The sequence below is a fragment of the Centroberyx gerrardi genome, chromosome 22 (genome assembly GCF_048128805.1).
Source record: "Centroberyx gerrardi isolate f3 chromosome 22, fCenGer3.hap1.cur.20231027, whole genome shotgun sequence".
Lineage (NCBI taxonomy): Eukaryota > Metazoa > Chordata > Actinopteri > Beryciformes > Berycidae > Centroberyx > Centroberyx gerrardi.
The window spans coordinates 6441030-6456572 of record NC_136018.1 but is presented as its reverse complement, the minus strand read 5'-3'; the positions used below and the strand labels follow the sequence as shown (position 1 = coordinate 6456572).

Below are 15543 nucleotides of genomic sequence, written 5' to 3'. Positions count from 1 at the left end.
TCTTAAACTACGACAAAGACCTTATATCGATAATCGTTCAGCATTAATACCATTTAAAACGTCATAATGTTGGTACTCCAGCACGTTGAAAGCTAATGACAGTGCATTACCTCGCAGGCTAATCACATTTTAGTTGGTGAAGTATGATCAAATTCTATATAAGTAGAAATCGATGCATTCTCTTTTTTTGCAAGGGTAATATTCGAAACTTTTGACCTCATTTAAGCCAGAAAGTATGTCTAGATAATGCAATCTTATATAATATCAGCTCTAAATCAGCGAAAGAAGAGGTTTTACACACAGTCGGCTGTAGCAGAAGGAGCTAAATGGTCAGGCGATGGCTTGGAACATGTTTCCTTACAATCCTAGAAAATGCTGGACATGTCTTTCTTATAATCCCCCATCCATTGGCTTTACCATACTGCCTCCAATCAGTGGCTGGATCTCAGACGACCGCATCAATACAACAACCCACAGCAGCATCTCTCAGCTGCCTGCTGTCCCACTTATCTCACCCCCATCCAGTGGACGGTAATCGGCAGTCGATACATCACACGGAGCAAAGTGCCTGGTGAGCTCCACGACCTTCCAATCGGATTTACAGTCATTCACCTGGGCGGGACGGCTTTAACTGCTCAATGAAGTGATCTCCGCTGTGCTTTCACACATTAGCTTTTGCTTTCCAGGAGAATTTAGCCTCCGATGTCAAGAGATACTGGAAGTTAGTTAAGGCCTGTTTCTTCTCTGAAATTCTCTTTTTGTTCATTTTGACATGCAGTTATTTAACAAGACACTTTTAACACAAAATGATTGCATCAAGAAGACATGATACAATAACTTAAAGTAAAATAAAACCACTAAAGAGGGACGTCCATAATTGCAATAGAAGGTACTTTCTTCATTTAAACTCTGGTTATAAAGGTGTAACATAAGCAACTAATTTTCCCCAATTTTCATTATATTAGTCTTTCTGAGTTCTCACATCTCCATTATAAATATACAATGAGCTAAATTGATCCAGTCATTTCCCCTCCAACTCTCCTAAATACAGTGTTTTGAAGTTAAAAGGTATTTTTGGTATTAAACACAGTTTCCACAATGTCAGTTAAGTCCTATTTCTGTTGTGAGAAACCTTTTCTCGTCCAACCTGGCAAGTTTAAGGGAAAACAAAGTTGAATTACAGATCTCCTGATATAGCCACGTTATGTTTGTTTTTTTGTTTATGTGCGCTCATCCTCCTCAGACTTTGCGGTGTGTGTGTGTGTGTGTGTGTGTGTGTGTGACAGAGCTCTTCAGCAACACTTGAAAGTTTCAAGATGTATGACACGGTGCGGAATTCCACGCATTCCTGGGACGGTGTTTTTTTCTGCAGCGCATTTCCCCTCCGGACAAGTGGAAGCACATACACTCAAATCTGCTTGTCAGCTGTAGAACTCCAGCGGTGCACTTCACTGTTTTGTGTTGTTTTTAACTCTGGAAATGTCCATACTTGTTCTTACATTCAGCGCAAAGCAAACAGCGGCAGTGTTAGCGGTTGTAGCCCATTGTTGAACTCTTTTTTTTCAGCATGTAAAGAGGCAAAATTTTGGTTGTGCTCCAAACCTCAGCTGTGCTTTTTAAAATGGATGAGCCAGAGTTTTGATTGAGGCATTTGTCTGTCCCTCTCCTCTGGTAGTCATGTCAGACAGAGTCAGGAGGACTGCAGCTCATTTTGTCCATTTCCTGCTTCTACCCAGAGCAGAGCTGCCGGGTGGAGAGGCAGCAGAGATGTAGGAGGCAGGCTCCACCTCCCCTGACCCCAGAACAGTTTCTGTCCTGAGGGAGGAAGTCTGGACCTTTCCTTCCTACCGCCCCAGCGCAGCCAGCGGGCCTGACAGCCAAAGCGATGCAACGCCCTGTTTTGAAAAAGAGGCTTGATTCCTCTTCCAGCGAGTGTGTCGTCAGTTATCTTGCCAGACTGGATGGGTGAAGCAGTGCAGTGGAAGCATTTATCCAGTTCAGTGCTTCGTAGCCTCCTTCACTGAGCTCACACTTCCCGGGAAGCCGACCCATGCTTGTGACTGCCACTCCCATCTCTGTCCCAGATTTGCAGGCCTGTTGCCTATTATACGTGAAATTAATCATGTAAATAAAAAAGACTTTTGCCTTTTGGAGAACGTAAACTTCCAGTTGTGTTATTTCATAGTTTTGATGTCTTCTAAAATGTGCAAAATATAAAAAATAAAGAAAAATGCCTGTGACCAAACTTTTGACTGGTAGACATTTTTCTATTTCCCCCATATTTTGGCTCTAATCATATTTGATTTACATCTATTTCGCCCCAGCTAAAAGTTTATTGTGAGTGCACAGACCGTGGATTCCTCTCCCTGTTTAAACCCAGCTGAGGTGCTGACAGCCCGTCTACTACTGCTGCTTGTATATTCTGCCGTCTCTTTCACTCTGTCATTACTCAGCTCGGAAATATGAGATAAAGTGCCCCAGGAGCTTTCGAAGCTCTCTGGGAACTCACCTCGCTCCCCTGTACCTCTCGCTCCGGCACAGTACACTCAGCTCTACCAGTGTTATTTACCCTTCTATTGGGCAAGCAAGTACTTTCTTCCTTTTCTTAGGGGAATGTCCTCCAGATAAAGCATAAAGTTTTGCTCTGGCTCCTCCTCTTGAGTATCTTAGTTTTTCATCAAGCTATTTCTGAAGATGGATGCCCAGTCGAGCTGCGATTCCTGGGAAATTGAACAGAAAAAATGTGTTTGGAGGATATTGTGGACGCCCGGCTTCTGCTGCGTGAACAAGTGAAGGGACAGGGGGGGGGTTAACTGGAGCAGGCGGCCTTAAGATGCCGGTACTGGCAATGCAATCGAGTGTCACATCTGTCTCCCCGACGCCCACTGCCGACCTCACATCACAGCTCCAGCCGCAAGCGCCGAGTTTGGATCGGTTTACCCAGAAAAACCTCATTTCCTTCTAATCTGCGCAAAGCCCAAATCCCTCGTTCAACTTTGGGACATTTTGAGTCACCTATGAGTCAATTCATTTGTTCCTCTGTTTATGTGAAAATGGGGATGTTGCCGTGTAACTAGCTGCACAGACTGAGCTGTGGATGTGAAAGAGCAGCGTTGTTGTATATGGAGAAGGAAACGAGAGGAAAGGAGCCCCCCCCCCCCCCTTTTTCTCTCTCTCTGTTCAATAGATCAGGTTTTTGACAACTTAATCCAACTTGAAACCGCAGTATCACGAGAGAGAGGGGAAACAGGAAATCACAGTGTTTTAGTAGAGGGGATGACTGTTAACAGTGTGACTCTTTGGTATACTCATTTTAAGTCCTGGTTTTGAAACTTGACACTTGACACACCGACGAAAGCTTATCATCTTGGGCCATAGGTGCTGCAAGACAAAATATTTGTTCATTGTGCTCGCTTAAGGAAATCAGACGTTTTTCCGCTTATATGAAGCCATGTTGGTTTTGAGCCAAAAATAAAGAAAAGTTCTCCTTTCACATTCCGAGTAAAGGAAGTTTTTATAAAGAAGAAACGAATGATAAACTGCAATAGTATGAAAGTGGATTGGATACATTTTTAGAAAGTTATCCAATGCAGCAACAGAAGAACACAGACTTTTAGGAATTTAAACAGAATATTCACATTATACTCTAGATATAAGCTTGGACTACCATGAATGAATATGTCAATGTCTGTTTGTGTGTGTGTGTGTGTGTGTGTGATAAAGAAATACAGTATGTAAATGAATCTCTGTTTACACAGGAGCGTTAAGCATCACAAGTAATGCGCTGGCATTACCGAGCTCCCACATTCTGTCTGCCACATGTGTTGCAGCATCGGTTGTGTGGTGTTTGTTTATGCACACGACAGCTGCAACATGTTGACAAAACCATTTTTGCGATATTATTGTTTTCTGAATGTTTTGACTGCAAAATGAGTATGCAGTATATTTGGACAGCGCTTCTGCATAATTTATTTTTAAGATCTTCAATGTGGGGAGACAAAGTTAAAGTGCTAATGCTTTAAATTTGCTCCGTTCAAATGAAATGAGAACTACTCACTGACATGCTGCTTGATATGTAGGCCAGCGATTCTGCACAGCGCATGGATATGTTGTTTGGGCTGAAATATTGGAAAAAATTGCAGCTTCTTGCAACTTTGAATTTGCTGTAGTGCATAAGATATTGATATTTTATTGATGAATTGTGCAGCTGTAATTCCATCTACCACGGTGCATGTTGCAGTGTCAGTAGTAGGTGTTTGTGTGTGCACATGAATGAGTATGTGCTCTCAACAGATGGCCTTTTGCTCTGAGCCCTCTGGAGGAATCTCTCCTCCTTCCTGAGGCTGTTATCGCACAACACATCTGCCACTCTGATTCCCGCTAAAAGAAACGCCACTAACGCCGTCACCTCCGCACTCAGCCGAGGCTAACCGGCACCGCGGCTCCGCAGTGTCAGAGGCTTTTAGCCGTCCGGATTGCTTCTGGATTAGTTGCGCGCCGTCCATGGGGAATCCGTGATGAGACGCACGGCGTAGCGTACCGCACCACGCTGCATTCCTGCCTTCACAACATGCTTGTTTTCACTTTCTCCATCCAGCCTCTCCTCTTTCATATCGCCCAAATCCCCTTTCAATCTCATTTTCTCGTTTCTCTATTTGTTTTTTTTTGGTCTTTGTGGTTGTTGTTCTTGGCTCTCCTGGCTTTAACTCAGCTTTTTCTTCTGGTTAACCCCCACCCCCCCACCCATCCTCTCCTCCTCCTGTATTGCCACCTCCACCCGCCCCCCTGCCCCAGCAGCCTGTTATCAAAGCCCAGTGTCTCTCCTCCAGGCAATGCTCTTTGGACTCAACTTTATGAGGGAGCTGTGTGGGGATTGGCCTGCAGAGATCAAACACGACGGCTCAGTTTGGCGCTCGACTCGCTCTCTCTGTTCTGCTTCAGCTCGTTTGATGTGAGGTGGCTCCGAAGAACGTGTCATTACCCCCGTTTGTCCAGTTCGCCGGATTTGCTGTTGTTTATATCTTCATGAATATCAGTGTATCGCCACTTCAAGGCAATGTGGTGGTGAAAATGTTCATGCGGGAGATGTGTTTACTCAATAGGAAATGTAACACTGAAACACAATGTGTGACATTGCGAGGTTACAGGACTCACCCATTGTTAAAACACATCCATAGCTTACTTTTTCTATATAGGCTTTGTGTCGCAAACCTCGTAGCAGTCACGTTTTCCACCATGGAGGTCCATTGGAGAAATGGCTGTGCACAAGTAGGCTAATGGCTGAATATAAGACAACCAGGCAAGAAAAAGAGAAATGCCTGAAAAAGATTGTTGTGGTGTGGGTGTAGTGCTTGTTTCTATAGGATATTGTAACACAGTAAACTTGTCTTTAGCCTCAGCTTCTATTCCAAAGCACTAAGAGTTGTTAGTGTGTGAGTCAGCTCAGTTTACCTAAACAAATAGTTGGTTTTTGGCTTTCTAGCTAACTAGCCAGCGGGGTAATTTAGCAAAGCAACTACTAGCCACTACTAACACTAACATGAGCTTCTACTAGATACATTAGGCTAGTGTGCAAATGTTGTTTACAACAACACAGAGATGGTTAGCGGACCAGATTAGCTAGCTAACAAGCTGACATCATTTAAACAATCATCTAAATCGATCAAAAAAGGGCAAAATTGTAAGTTCTCAGTCTAAAATGGCACAGAATTTAACCATGTGTATTGAATTCTGTTGAGATGGCCAAGTCTTATGTTTAGAAATGTCAGCTGTTCACAGTCGCAAGAGTTGTGGACCTGCAATATGGCCGCTGGAAGGTGTGTTACATCATCTGAAAGTCCTCTATAGAGTATCTAGGGAATGAGAGTTGGTGGGGAAAATACTTTTTTCCTGGTTTCCCCATGACCTCGACCTGGATAAACGGCTCGAAGATGGATGGATGCATGAAGAATGTTCTGTGATGTTGACACAGTAATGCTAACTGGATTCCTCTTCCATCCCTCTCTCTCTCTCTCCCTTCCCCCCTGTCTGTTCTCTGTGCCCAGGCCCAGGACAAGAGGAAAGCTCTGGAGGAGACCAAAGCCTACACCACCCAGTCCCTGGCCAGCGTGGCCTACCAGATCAATGCCTTAGCCAACAATGTACTGCAGCTGCTGGACATCCAGGCCTCGCAGCTGCGGCGCATGGAGTCCTCCATCAACCACATCTCCCAGGTCAGGAATACACACACACACACACACACACACACATACATGTATTTGTGACCGCAGACCTTACAGCTGTGCAGAATGGTTCCCCGCATTTCCCACTTCTCTTCTCACTCTCACACAGACACTTTTATTTTGAGTCGCACTGCAAGGGCTTCTGTACTAACTATGGTTCCTTCATTGGTTTATCAGTCTCGCCAAAGTGTCTGACTGGCTGTGTGTTTGGCTGAATGACTGAATGACTGCTGGTCTGTCTGTGTGTCTTGTATGCTCTTGTCCTCTCCAGAGACACACACACATACAAATACATCGTAAAACCTTTGCGCTTGTTACTATTAGTCTGATTGTCTAACACACATTAAGGCTGCACAATTATTGTGCTAGATATTTTGATCATGGCTATTAATCACGATTATTAGTTTTGATGATGTACTTTTTATACTATCATCTTGACTATTTTCTATGACAGTGGATGTTCTAAATGAAATCGAACGTGTCAATATTGTGTATCCGATATTCAATGATTATCACTTGTGGAAACTGGAAAATCTTGATGTACAGTTATACACAGTTGTGCAGCCTTAATACACACACACACACACACACACACACACACACACAGTATAACCTTCACATTTACGTAGTGTAGCCCAACCCTGTGAAACCCTGGCATCATAGCAGTGGTCAGAGTTGTACCTTCCCTAACTGTGTGTCTTTAGCATGAGGCCGCCGCCATGTGCAGGTAAATCCAGCCGCTCATCCAATGAAGGCATTAAGAGCTCAGACAAATCAAACAAAAGGTCCCAAAGCCATGTGGCTTCTCATAGATTAGAACTGGGAGGCGTTTGCCAAACCTGTAACACTCATAGCGTACTCATGATTGGAGTGTGGATTACAAGCATGTACAATCAGTCACAAGTCAGGACTGGTTGTTGGGTTTCTTGTTGACAACTTGTCTTTTGCGGTAATAGACTGATCGGGTATATAAGTGTGTGCAAGAGTAGTTCCTTTAGTTTTTGTCTTTCCCATGTCCGCTATCTGTGTTTTTCTTTGATGGAGCTGTGCAGAGAATGCCTGAAATTCTTTAAAAGATACGCTCAAGGTCAGATTTTTTTTAGACTAATGGAGAGAAAGAGGACTTGTGAGACTTGAGGGCTTGAGAGAGAGAGAGAGAAAGAGGGGAAGAGAGAGAGAGAGATCCAGCAAATCAGAAAACCAGAGGGAAAGCATGAGAAAATGGAAGATGGATGATGACAAGCTAGGAAACAGTGGGACAGTCAGCAGGGAGACACACACACGCACACACAGGAGAAATAGACCAAAAAAGGCATATTTGCACTCCTTCAGATTTTGAGTCAATATTCTGACAGATGGCATTCAGCCGATACCGAGGTCACCATGACGCCGCTGCCTGTGTCAGTCTCCATGACAACGCTCTGGGCCACTTCAGACGAAGCACAGTCAGACGCGGTGTTTAATATCAGCAAAGGAAGCCGGTGCCATACTGTAAAGGTCGGGCTTACCGCACATTGTACACCACACTGCTTCACTCCTGTCTGCACTGCCAGCTCTATTCCCAGTCTCTTGTCTTGTACATGGGAAATTCCTTAGTCTGTGCCATCCTTTAAGCCCTTGCCTGTGTACTCTCTGTAGCCATGGCGATGTGGAGACAACTGCGAGAGCCTAGGCGGGGTCACGTTAGGTCAACTGGCGGTCAATAAAGAATTGTGTTCCCTCTCTGTTGGGTTTCCGTCTTTTTGTTTGAAGAAAGGGAAGAAAACCAAAGTCAGTCCGGAGCAAAACTTTCAAATTATAAACTGATTTCCCGCTGGCTGATGATTATCACAGCTACACGAAGAACACGCCGCTCTTTGATTCCTCCTCATCTTAAACAACTTCATCTTTCTCCAATTAGCATAACTTGTCTCCCCCTCTGGACAGCTGGGAAGCTCTGAATGATTTATCTCTGTGGTTGGCAGCAGCGCATTGATAACTCGGAAACTAGAAAATATGCCTAATGTTCCCTTCATTCATAACGCCTCCATCGCTCTCTTGTTGTTTTTGCGGATAAGCGAGAGGAGAGCTCCTTTATGTGTTCGCCGTAACGAAGCATGGCTCTCTGTGTTAATAATTAAAGGGGCTTGGCTATGAGCTTCCAGGCTGTGGGTGTGTTTTATGGCTCTCTGCTGTCCTGTTCAGAGGTGGATCATTATCAAGCTGCCCCCAGATCGCCCCTCTGCTCATGGATATGAGATTAGCATTAGCCCCAGAGGCTGTAGCAGCTTGTATTCTGCTGAACGGGAAATGGAGGGGAAAGCCTGCAACTTGAAAGGTTTTTTTTTTTTTTTTTCTTTTTCAGTAGTACATTACCAGTCATTAGCTTGGACACACACATTTTTCTTTATTTTTTAGTATTTTTCACATTTTAGAATAACAGCAAAGACATCAAAACTATGAAATAACACAAATGGAATTATGCAGTGACCAAAAAGGTGTTAAACAAATCAAAGCTATCTTATATTTTAGATTCTTTAAAGTAGCCGCCCTTTGCCTTGGTGGAAAGGCAAAGACTTTGGAAAGAAATTCATACATAGGCATCAACTTTACTATTTATATTTGTCTAAAAAACACATTTCAAGCATTTAAGCATAAGCCTTTAGATCAAAATGGCTTTAAAATAATGAAAAACATAGAACATTCAATCAGGTGTGTCCAAACTTTTGACTGGTAGTGTATGTGTGTGAGACAGGATAAGAAGTTTTATTTCCCAGAGAATCTCTTATCCTTTCGAGACCAATAATAAACCACACCTACAGAATTCAGTACTTCGTATTTCACGCATGATCAGCCAGCTTTTCTACTTCTTTCCACACTCTCTTTTCTTCCCCGTAAACTCTTTAGGTTTCTGTCTTTAAGCCCGTGCCGATCCGTGCCCGAAGCCATGTACGGCTGATGATCTGGCTCTCTCTTACATTAGTGTGTCAGTCAGTGTGTGGCGAGACGCGGCCTGGCGTCAGGGCCGCTTCACCGTGGTCTGCCCACAGTTAGACCGGGTTCAGTCTGGTTTTGGGTGTGTCTGCTGAGCGGAATCTCTCTGACTGGAATGGGTGCATCCTCCAGAGTTGGATGACAAGTGTAACTGTACTGTAATGCAGCACAGCCTGTGGTTTTGTATGGGTTGAGTGTAGGGCTGGGCGATATTTGACAAAATCAAATATCATTAGGGATGGAACGATATGCTTATGTCAAGATACGATTCGATACGCGATATGGGATTCTGACTGTGCAGAATTGTGTTTATTTCTGAGCCACAAATCTTTCTAGCGATGACATTGGCTCGCTAGAATGTAAACAACAATTTTAAAATGTCATTACAAAGTGCAAATAATATAATTTGGATGGAGAGCTTGTGAAATTGTGGTGGGCAAGCCGTCTCATTTGTGATTACTACAGCAGAATAAACTGTAGCTAACAGCAATTAATTTTTCTGACCCACAATACCTATTGTCACAGTTTTGTATTTTGTATTGCGATATATTGAGTTTCGATATATCATCCCATCCCTAATATTTTAGACCGAATACTGCAATATTGTTAATGTGACGATATCTTGTGGATGAGTATTTGTGCTTGCATAAGATATTTGCACACAAAAAACATTTAAAAATGAGTAATGATCATTAGTAATCAGTAATGTGCAATCAGTAATAAATAATGTGGATATGATGCGCAGGTAAAGCCGATCATTGTTTACTCAGGCAGAAGATCACTTTACTTTAACACAGCCTTTAAGACCAGGAAGAAGTAAGATTCAAGTTATTCCACAATATTACGATAACCAAAATTCCAGACGATATCTAGTCTCATATCATGATATCGATATTATACGATATATATCCCAGCCCTAGTTAAGTGGCAGACGGACATAGGCTGGGTATTGTTGTAGGAGAAAAGGATCAAACAACATGCACATTTCTGTTCAGTTTCTACAGCCGCAGGAACATTTTGCATCCTTAAATGTCCGTAAACAGTTTGAACCTCTGCAGTGTTTGAATCTTGGTGTTTGTGTGTGTGTTTTGAATACATAGTGTGTCTACTTGAATAGCTTATTCTTATTGATATTCAATGGCTGTCAATGTCTTGCTGCAACATGAGTGAATAAGGAAAAGTGTGTGTGTGTGTGTGCTATACAGGTATGTGTTTGTGTGTTCCCTGCCCTGCTATCATTGTCATTCAGTGGCGGGGTTTCTCTGCAGTATTGAGGCGGAAGGCTGATGGGAGAATAGGGCGGCTAGCGGGGCTTCCACCTTGTGCTGCGTGTGAAGTGGCTGCTAAGAGGCTGCGAACAGGGAGCGCTTTGTCCGTCCAGCGGAAGAAAGAGCCTCACATTGAGAACCCCCTCTCTGTGATACCCCGAGTACACAGAGAGAGAGAGAGAGAGAGAGGGAGAAAGGGGTGTGTGTGTGTGGATATCACTGCATGCACACATAGGCTATGTTCACACTGCAACTGAACAGTCCCAAGTCTGATTTTTTTTTTTCCCTGTCTGATGTTTCCTAATTAATGTAAAAAGTCACAGATTTTCTGATCTGGACTGCATGAATATGTTTTACAAAATTGGATCCTGAGGCATGGGACCTACATGTGACTTGTATTTGAATGCAAAATCAGAATCAGAATTTGTCAGCGTTGCCATGACAATAAGGAAATCTTCCGTCAATCACCCGAGACAATTGTCTTAATTTTGGCGTCCATGGCAGCTTGGTTGAGCATTAGCATGAGCAACGAGACATGACAATGAAAAGAAAGTGAAATAGTCTGTTTTGTTTGGGGAGACGCCTCAATTCAGTCAAAACTGGAAGGCACATACTGTAACTGAAAGCTGTTCAAAATAAATAGGAGAAGTGTGGGTACAAAAACAAGTATTCATGACATCTTTTGTCACTGTTACTCTGCGCACAAGTGTCTTTTCAACATCGCTGTCAGTTCATATTGGCCTCGGATATACTATACTTCTGAGAAAAGACTCAACCCAAAAAATCATATGTGCAGCGTTTCAGAATTGAGCATGAAGGCCTGCAGTGTGAACGCAGCCATAGATGCACACACATACTTACTCACTCACACACACACACAGAGCTATAATTGTAAAAAACGCTTTTGATGCCGTGTGTGTGTGTGTGGTCAAAAGAGTGTTGCCTTCTTAGAAAATTCCTTCCTTTAAATGGTTCTGTGGCAACATGAGTTGCAAGAACAAGTTACCATTTTATCCACATCTGTCTTATGACAATATGTCTGTCAGAGGGGGAAATACTGACTCACTCCCGGGAAACAATTGAGGGAAACTCCAGTCATCGAAACATTTAGTCTTTACAAGACAATAGACCACCAGTAAAATACTTTAAAATAAAACCTTTGAAACATTACTTTAGAATTGCAAAAAAAAAATTAACTTTTCTAAGCTTTTTTTTCCCGAGGGATTGGTGAAATTTATGAAAAAATTTAGCTCAATTTTCACTATAGTTTGAGGAATCAAGAAGCTTACTCGATCTCAAACAGAAAATAACTTTTCACTCTTCTGTTTAATAAGTTGATTCTTTTTATTAAAGATGATGCTTCAACATACTGTATTATATCAGTGTATTTATCAAGAAAATGTATTAAGTGTTGCTTAATTAAGTAAAATTTTGAATACACCCACCTCAAGAGCAATGGGCAAGAGTGTAAGCAAACAACAGATCCAGAATGAATCTTTATGGGATTGAATGCAGAAAAAGGCACAATTTCCAACACTGCTTTTTCTTTCTTTCTTTCTTTTTTTTTTTGGCGGTACGTCTGTGTCGACAATAATGTAAATCACCTCGTTTCATTTCATTTGCGCTAGACCGCATTTACATTTGGAGCTTGCCAGTTCGCTCATTGAACCCAGCGACCACAGCGCAGTGATGAAGTAGCACAATGACAGACTGGGGATACAGAGAGCAGCTGACACTCACATCTACTGTAAACAGTCCCGGTTTGTTCTCATGGCTGCGCAGTTAACTGAGATGCAGTTACTACAGTTACTACAAGTCATTTTCATCCGATCACATGAATTAGCCTACCGTTTGTGTTCTTTATTTTTAAGTGCGAGCCGTTTAAAAAGGCAATAGGCAAGTGTAGGATTCATGATTTAGGCTTGGCACTCGTTCGGTTTTTGGATTATTATTCATTTTCTGGATTTAGCATGCAGTTGCTCCTGCAGCTTGTGGTATGTCCGTGTTTCTGTGCCGTGCCGTGATGAGAACACACGCTCTCAGTCAGTCTTGGGGTTGTGCGTGTCTATATGCTGCAGTGCTGGCTTTTTGACCTCCCATCGAGGAGGAATGGCACTCATCCAAACAGGAAATGAAGCCTTATAGGCGTGTGTGTGTGTGTGTGTGTGTGCGTGTGGAGGCTCCTTGGGTTTCCTGCTGATCCCAGTGCTTGCCTGTGTATTTTGGTCTCTCTCCTGCCTCTCAGCACATGGTGGTCTCTCCCTCTTGCCTGGCTGTGAAACGGGACAGTGTTTATTTCCATGCAGAGTTTGCCTGTATTTTTTATTTTTTTTTACTTCAGTGTTGGATATTTACTGCCTCTTTTCAGCGGGTTATAGTGATGTCTCTGTCTGCGTGGCTGAGTCTTTGTGTGGTCCGTCACCTAGGTTCAGGAAAGTAGTAGAAATCGCAACAGCATCGATTAGGCTCGGGCCGATATTCGATATTATCGGATATCGTGATATTTCATGAATATCGTGATACTTTCTGCGATATCGAATAGGATCTCCTCCTACACAAGTCTCTGGCACCGACCCCTTCCTCCCTCCTCCCTTGAGCTACGGTGGCCTGTAATTGACACGATCAATAAAGTCACATTTTCACAGTAGAGATGAATAAGCTCGCTTATTACTGCGGAAATCCAACAGAAATGTCCAGTGAAGAGGTAATATATCACAGTGAAAAATACTGTTTTTTTGGCTTGAGAACAAGGATTTTTAGCTTTCGTAGCTTTGTCAAATGTCTTGCGATGCTGGTCGTTCACTCGTAACGCCGTCCTCCATCACTGAGTAGTCGCGAATGTGAGCAGGTGGGGGGAGATTGAGTGTCTTGAAATTGCAATGGGCAGGGAGTTTTTGCTCCAGAGCAGCATGTGGGCTGGAAAGCGACTTTTTAAAGCCAGAAAACTCAGCACCTGGCGAAGTAATGGTTGAGTCATTGGTATTGATCAACAACCCTATCAACCCCCTGCAGATATATTATGGCCCTGCTTTTGCTATGTGGCAGTAAAAATCTTACTTCCCTTTAACCCCCTGTTGCTCCCGTGGAGCTCCTTACTGGCCAACAGTAGAAGACTGATTGTATTAGCCAGCTGCGAGGTAGGTGTGTGTGTGTGTGTGTGTGTGCAACTGTATGAATGTGAAGCATGGCAGTGCTGAAAAAGAGCATGCATGTTCATCAAAACACATTCCTGCGTAAACAGAGGTTGAACAGAAATGACCATTCTGCGTGATGCTGTGGAGGGAGGGCGGTGTTCTTGGGTGAATCATCAGCTCCTCTGCTGTGTGGTTGCTTCCTCTCCTGCCGTTCCTTCTCCACCCCTTTCCCTCTGCAAAGCGTCATCGCCATTACCAGCGCATTCTTTCCCACTTAACAACCCTCTGTAATTACATCCAATCATTATACCTCTGTTCTGCAGTTCTTCGCTGTCTAAGAGTAACGTAATGCCCTGATTGGACAGTCCCTTCTAAACGAGGCCGATGATGAAATTGTTTTCCCTCGCAGACAAACTGTAGCCGTGCTTCAGCTATTGCAGTTCGTTATCTCTCTTGTTGTCTGGTTCGTAGTCTAGCCGCTATTTACTGAAAGACCGCAACACTGCTGAATGGTAGACAGGCTGATTATGTGTTGAGCAGGAAGGGCAATATATAGGCTCGCTCTGAGCCTGTATGTAAACTTCAGAGCACAGGCTTTATGTAGCAGAAGGCTGCCTTGGCCGCAGCCCAAAAGTGAGATTGGCAAAAGTCAGCCGAGGTGTTTCCATATGTGCTGTGTTAGCAAACAAAGCATCAACCTTGGCACGCTGTCCTGACTCTTTTTAATGGTGTTTTTTTCACCGATGGGAGAGTGGGAGAGGCGTTCTGTCCAAGGTTTCACAGTTCAGACGAATATTTGGCAGGTTTTGTCCCATCCTTCCATCCTCTGCTTCTGGCTCAGTCGTACTGCACAAAGGTTGTTAGATTTACCAGAGGAATCCAGTTTTTGAGGGATGTTAAACAAGAAGCTGCCAAAATGAGAACTCCCTATTGGGCGTTTGACCTCCCATTTTGGCTCGCAGTGCAGATGGAAGCTCTGACATGCTCTGTGTTGCGCTAACGGCTCGGAGAAACCGCCCCACTTAGGGGCTCTTGGACAACTATTTCACTCCACAGATGACGGATTTCAGATGTGCTGGCTGGCTGGAGCCGTGCTGAGAAACAGAGACCAGACAAAGAGGTATTTGGTCCACTTGAACAGCCATTTTGGCTCGGCGTACGGTTGTTGTGTTGGTTTGCGTTGCCCCAACAGACGAGGCAGACACAGGGAGAACCAGAAGACGGAGAGTGGGAGCGACAGCAGCTTAGAGGTTGGAGAAGTGGGCTTGTGACTGGAAGTTCACCGGTTCAAATCTTGTATAAGGTGTTCCTGAGCAAGACACTTAAAGGAAAAACCACCCTAAAACACTTTAACAATATATTTCAAGTGCAGCTACAACGGGATTTGATAGGAGACATGTTTTCAGCCATGTAAAGCATCAACCGTAAACATCAGGTTTTGGTGTCAGGACTTCAGAATCAAAGAGCGAGGGCTTCTTTCTACTCTCACCATTTTGCACTGACATTCAACAATCATACAGGGAGAAATCCATTGTAAAAGAGACAGAGAGAGCAATTTCTCCCCTATAAGGCCATATGGCCAAGTACAAGTTCACACCTCTTCTCTGGGGGTTGTTGAAAGTGATTCTGGGAAATGTAGGAAATCGCTAACTGAGGTAGAACTAGACCAGGCAGGTTGAGAAAGTGGGTACACCATAAAAGTAAATTATAACACTTCATAAAATAACTCCTGTAATGCATTGAACATCACAAATTGATGAAGTCAGCTCTCAGGAGTGAATGTGGATAACAGTGTGTGTGTGAGGGCTTTTCTCAGAAAGAACATACACGCTTAGTCAACTTTTCCTGGATAAATAACAGTTGAAAAAACAGCGGTACACGTCTTCATCCGTCTGTCTTCACCTGTCAGCGGCTCTGACCATGTGATTACTCCTCAGGGCCTCCAGC

General features: G+C 43.5%; 1 protein-coding gene across 1 annotated transcript in view; it reads left to right on the top strand.

The window, feature by feature from the left end:
* The window catches only part of abi1a (abl-interactor 1a), a 49435-nt gene that overhangs the window by 7111 nt on the left and 26781 nt on the right, over positions 1-15543 (top strand). The window contains 1 exon segment of the mRNA XM_071895432.2: positions 6045-6212. Coding sequence (XP_071751533.2) covers positions 6045-6212 — 168 coding nt within the window.